The sequence below is a fragment of the Helianthus annuus genome, chromosome 13 (assembly GCF_002127325.2).
Source record: "Helianthus annuus cultivar XRQ/B chromosome 13, HanXRQr2.0-SUNRISE, whole genome shotgun sequence".
Taxonomy (NCBI): Eukaryota; Viridiplantae; Streptophyta; class Magnoliopsida; order Asterales; family Asteraceae; genus Helianthus; species Helianthus annuus.
Genome location: NC_035445.2, coordinates 71,563,974 through 71,570,190, shown reverse-complemented (window position 1 = coordinate 71,570,190; position 6,217 = coordinate 71,563,974). Strand labels below are relative to the sequence as shown.

Genomic DNA, 6,217 nt, shown 5'->3' with positions numbered 1-6,217 from the left:
TATGCGGTGGTTTATTTTTTATATAAGACATGAAGGTTTCATTTTTCTTATATAAAGTCAAGTATACCCCCCCCCCCTCTCTTCAAACGTGTGGGTTCTAGTTAATTTTCACGGTTTTATGCCCCGTAATGTGCCAAAATCGACTCAAATCTTCTCTTCGAAAGATGGTAGGAAATAACCGATTAACTGAACCATTAGCGAAAAAACCAAAAAAAAAAAAAAAGCCAATGTGTAAAACAAAATCACCCTCTTATTAGACAGAAATTTCAAATTTAAGCTTCTGAATGCCACAATAAAATGGGCATACAGATGTGCACACACTTGGGCTAGACCATTGTACTATTTACACATCCACAAAAATAGTACAAAAACACTAAAATATAACATACGAAATACTTATGATAAAACTCATCTCCCAGAAGACACCAATGTTTTATCTTTATTATCTTCTTTCGATTCCGATGTTGACTTCAAGGGAATCGGAAGAGGAAGAGGCAGGCTTTGTGAACCTGAACCCCCTGTTGCCACCGTTGGCACTGGCAGCAATGGTGGTGGTGCAACCTCCTTTTGCGGGTTCTCCGGTTGTGGATTATACGCAAAAGAAAGGTCCCGATTGGCCCCGAGTGCCACCAACTCTTTCTCCTCGAGACCTTTCGCTGGGCCTACACTGCTTCGGTCGGGCTTGTGTTTCGCCAATGCATCTTTAAACTTCTTGATCTGTATCATCATTGTACTCGAGTTCAAACAATCATCGTTTATAACGTTACTAAAAGGGTAAATTGCATTTTACGTCCTTTAAGTTTCCGCAAAATTTCAAGCGTTGTCCTTTAACTAACGAAATTACAGCGAATGTCCTTTATGTTCTATTTTTTTTTTACAGGCGCAATCCTTTCTCCGTAAAAATATTACAAAAATAAAAGACATCCGCTATAAAGAAATTAAAACATAAAGGACATCTACTGTAAGGAAATTAGAACATAAAGGACATCCGCTGTAATTTCGTTAGTTAAAGAAACTGCACCTGAAATTTTGCTGAAACTTAAATGACGTAAAATGCAATTTACCCTTACTAAAATAAACAAGAAATAATAAAATTGGCACGAACCGTAGCATTGGTACAACTAAAGCTACAAAGACGACCCTCATCCCCTCTATAAAACCGAAAGAATGGAAGAACATGAACATTGAGGCTATAACACATGGATTTGTGCTCCTCATAGTTCACTTGCAAAAACTGGACATCAGGATTCATCTCTGCTAATTGACATAACTGCAAAATCAAAGAAAAAAGATTAAAAAAAGGTCTTTAACGAAAGCTCGACAAATGACATACATACCTTGGGGTGAAGAGCTCTGCAGCCACCACAACCAGGTGAGAAGAAATCGACAATGACTAGTTGATCGCCGGCTTTTGACAGCGATTCAACGAGATCTTCTGCACCGGTTATTTCCTTCATGTTTGGTTGAAGCCCTTTTTCCCACCATTTTAAAGATTTTCCAATGCCAATAATACCCATCTGTTTAATCACAATTTCAAGATATCAACAACATAGTATCTGTATAGTTAATTTGATTGCTTGTTATATATATTTCAAGATTTATGCTTTTTCTTGCAAGATATTTAAAATCAAGATCTGATTCCTAACATTTGTTGTTTTTCTGGTTTTCTTAACACGGTAAAACAATAATTTACCTATTTTGTAGTAATTTATATCTGGGTAAAAGTAAAACATCAAGTTCTCATATTTCTTGTTGAAAAAAGATATTTTTTAATTAATTCATATGCATAAACCAAACCAAAAAAAAAAAACAAATCTTGAAGACACCCAATTTGAATTTCAAAACAAATTGCTTAATAATGTAATTGAATTAAGAAAATAAAAAAAATGAAAATAATAAAAACAGACCTTAGAATCAGAAGCTGCAGCTACTTGTGTCAGAACCCTTCTGCCTTGACCACCTAAAGCCGCACGCCGATCGAAAAAATCGGCGTCGGCCGACATCCGAAGGGTCAAATTCGATCCGGAAGTCGAAAAAACCGGCATCTTTACCATAACATGAGAAAAACTATCAAACTTATTGTAACCAAAACCATGATTACAAGCAGGAAACTTATAACCATTACTTATGATCTTAGCCATGATTATTTCAATATGACAATATTTCCCTAATTCAATTTGATTGAAGAAAAATGGGTTTTTTAGTTTTTGTAAGATCAAAGATGAATGAGATTTAATTCAGGGTTTTTGGATTGCTTCAAGTCAAAGCCAATAAAAGGGGCAATTGGGATTGCTTATTGTGCAATTTCATTGTATACGTGTAAGACTTAAAGTGGTTTTGAAATTGAGATTGAAGAAATTGTGGGGTCATTATTTTTTCATTATGGATTAATTTCATTTTTTTCTGGACTATGCTTTTCCTAGTCATACACGAATCAGATAACATAATCCAACGGTGGATAATCTGGAAAACAGATCATGCAAGTAAGATTTATTGTCTGTTGTTACATTTTACCCCCCTTGTGTTCATATGAAGTTCCATTTCAGTCCTCCAATATTTAGTTTATATATCCATTTGATGGTTCTATCTAAACGAACACGAACAAGGCCTTGTTCATGTTCGTTCGTTAAGGAAATAATGTGTTCATGAATTATTCACAAACATTTACCGAACGAGATTTTCTGTTCGTGTTCGTTCATTAAGGAAATGAGTGCGTTCACGAATACAAATAAAATCGGTGAAGACGATAAAGGATAAAAAAGGATGGCCGAGGAAGCAACGCTAGAACTTGAACTTCGAATAGTGGAACAGAAGTTGATGTATTCGTGATGTGAATAATGAGGAAGGAAAGGGGAAAGGTGCATAACAAGGTGGGAATGAGGTTTCCTATTTAATTGTTAGGGTAATAAATTAAAGAATATTAAATGTTTAGATATAAACAAATGTACAAAAATCTTTATGAACAATATTAACAAACGAATATGAACAAATGTTCATGAACGCATTATCGAACGTTCACGAACACAAATGAATGAATGAGACCTTTGTTCGTGTTCGTTCATTTAACCAATCGATCAAAATTTCTTGTTCATGTTCATTCATTTATTAGACGAACGGACGTAAACGAACCTCCCGCAGACGGTTCACAAACTGTTCGCTGAACGTTTAGTTCGTTTACAGCCCTAGGTGTGCATGAGTTGGTTTGGGTCAATTTTGGCCTAAAACCATAACCATAACTAAGATGTCGATTAATGGATAACCATAATCATAACCGTAGCCAATCGGTTATGGCGGTTTGGTTAATCAATTTGAAGGTTATAGCCGATCGGTTATGGTTCACTTAACCGTGAATTTAGGTCTACCTAAAAATAGCTCAAAACAATATAAGTGTGAATTATGTGGGTTTGAAAGTTTGGGCTTAAAATTTTTTGACCATAAAATAAATTGTTATTATACATTTCTATTTCTATATATTAATATATTACATAGCAATAAAGTAAATACATATAATCAATAGTATTAATACCAACCATCAACGAAATGATATAATTCATAAATTCAAACAAATGTTCGACCAAAATGATATCATAGATCCATAAATTCAAACAAACGTTCAACCAAAACATCAAGTATTGGAAAAATGGTAAAAAGTTCATAATCTGACAAAGATTTAACTACATGTCGGTTCGGTCTGGTTATGACGGGTATGAAAACATTTATAACCATAACCGACCCATTACTTTCGATTATCAGTAAACAATTAACTGACCCAACGGTTTTTGATATGGTTCGGTTAACTAATTCGGTTATAGGTCTATTAATTCGGTTTTTTTGCATTTGAATATACAAAAGATAAAGTATGATTCAAGGAAATACGAAGTTCAGGGGGGCAAAATGTATATAGAGAGAAATTAAAATTAAAATCAGGACCACAATAAATAGATATGATCCTAAATGGTAGATGAGGAAACACGTGATCCTACTCTTTGTCACCCACGTGGATCCACATATGTTAAAAGCTAAAAAATGTAAATTTACGTTATTGCCCCTGTGTAGAAAAAGGAGTGGTTATTACTAATTTCATGGTGGCCATGCATTTTTGGCAACAGGAAATATCTTGAAAAATGGGTGTTCAGTAACGAGTGACCCGACCCGATTCTACAAGGTTTGCCTTTCAATACAAATCCATATACCAGATTCTGCAAACCAACATTTGCACTTTGCTTTTAGAGTTCATAACAAAATTCACACAATCATTAAAAAAAATATGTAGTGTAGCTCAAAATGACATTATTGTAAAAACTAGAACGGATTCCCCGCATTGTGGGGTCAGTTTTTTCAACGTGATTTGAGCGTACTGATTTTTCTTTTGTAATTGTTTATTGATTAAAACGTGGACCAACTGGAAACGTCCATAACAAAACACGAAAACATATTATGTTTTGGCATGAGTCATTTCCGAAAAAAAAAAACATCAAAACATAAATCAACTAAAAACGTACATAAAAATAAACACGAAAATGTAGTATATTTGACCCGAGTCATTTCCGAAAAATATCTACGTCGAAACGTAAACCAACTTGAGTTTATACCGACACGTACATAAAAATAAGCATGTAAGAAAATAGTGTTTTTTAAGTTAAAGAATGGTATTGAACGTAGTGGCAGCGTCCGAACGATAAGTAACTCAAATTTATACGTTCTAACGAAAACATATTATATTTGACCCGACTCGTTTCCGAATAAAATTTATGCCAAAACGTAGACCAACTGAAAACGTCCATAAAAAATAAGCACGGCATCGTATTATATTTGACCTGACTTATTTCTGAAAAAATTTACGTCAAAACGTAGACAAACTCGAATTTATACCGACACGCACATTAAAAAAAACATAAGACGCGAGGGAGTAAAAATGATATTTTATAAGTTTTTGAAAAAAGTTATCAATGTTGAAAAATGAAGGGTTAGATCCAGTGGCGAAGTATAGAAGGGGCGGGGAGGGGCGCCCGACCCCCCGAACTTTTCGCTCAGTAGTGTTATAAGTGTTATATATATGTAGTTTTCGTATAGAAATTTTTGGGTATATACGTTTTCGACCCCCCGGTTCTATAGAATTTTTTGGTATATACGTTTTCGACCTGTCAAATTATATATATAATAATATTAAGAACCATACCAGAGCACGATGTGCAATTTCAGTCGTTATTTTTATGTACAAAACAGGTGTAGGATTTCCAGCATTATAATTCTGCATACAGTAAAGAAAACTGTAAATAAAATTGATTATGATGTTCGTTCATTCATTAAAAGTTACTTGGCGATACCTTAAACACAGGGTTCTTCTTTTTAATCAGCAGGATCTCCCTAGGAACTAAAGTGGCAGGTATTAATCCAACAACGGACTCATGAGCTACATCTTTGTCGATACCAGGACCCACAATAGCTTCTCATTTGATACACTTGCACCAAGGGCCGACATTTTCCTACAAAGGTATCAAAGTGTTTGGGAAGCTTAAGGGGTGTTTGGATGTGCACTCTAATAGGTTCAAGTGCCGGCAAAGATTTTGTCATGAATTGCTGCTTTGAATCTTTGGCTACAGTAGTATCATCACTTGATGACACACATTGTTTCCCGCCATTGGATTATTACTGAAATAATATAGCCCTTTTAATCGTATTTCACAAACTACTTGATAATAAAAGAATCTATATTTTGGGACGGGTGTATACCGAACTGTTTCGGGCTATACCAAATAATCACATGTTTTGACCCATTTACCCTACCCACCCATTTTGCCATTTCTATGAATCATACTCGTTAGTACCTTCTAATAGTACATGGACGGACAGAAGAAGCACCAAAATAGGAAACCACCGCGAGAGGTGACTAACAGAAACTTCAACCGCACTTAGATGAGCAAAATCATACACCCCTTGGGAATTATTTAGCGGTTGAAAAGGTGGAACATTGGCCATTAGAGCATCTGTAGTGATTACCTATAAGCTGTTATAATGGCTTTAGTAGGACAAATGATGTGGTTTGAGTATCAATGTAATACATAGGCTTAAAAGTTCAGGATATAATCCACATGATAGTATAAAAACTTTCAAGTTCAAAAAGATCAATTTCCAAGTGTAAGTTTTCTTTCACATTCGAACACCTAGCGTATAACTTTACTAGTAAGAAAAATGACTTGAACAAGCATAAGAAACT

At 34.7% G+C, this 6,217-nt stretch overlaps 1 protein-coding gene and 1 long non-coding RNA gene across 2 annotated transcripts; both read right to left on the bottom strand.

Annotated features, from left to right (window-relative positions):
• Nucleotides 1-230: 230 nt before the first annotated feature.
• On the bottom strand, nt 231-2,459 carry LOC110898142 (thioredoxin-like 1-1, chloroplastic). Its single transcript, XM_022144896.2, has 4 exons — nt 1,908-2,459; nt 1,338-1,517; nt 1,106-1,270; nt 231-717 (listed from the first exon to the last, which is right to left on the bottom strand). The coding sequence occupies exons 1-4, from the start codon at nt 2,139-2,141 to the stop codon at nt 409-411; spliced, it is 888 nt and encodes a 295-aa protein (XP_022000588.1). The 5' UTR covers nt 2,142-2,459; the 3' UTR covers nt 231-408.
• A 2,683-nt stretch (nt 2,460-5,142) lies between these two features.
• Nucleotides 5,143-5,679, bottom strand: LOC118485633. The gene is made up of 2 exons (XR_004877195.1): nt 5,328-5,679; nt 5,143-5,251 (listed from the first exon to the last, which is right to left on the bottom strand). It is a non-coding gene; the product is annotated as an uncharacterized LOC118485633 (long non-coding RNA).
• Nucleotides 5,680-6,217: the final 538 nt, after the last annotated feature.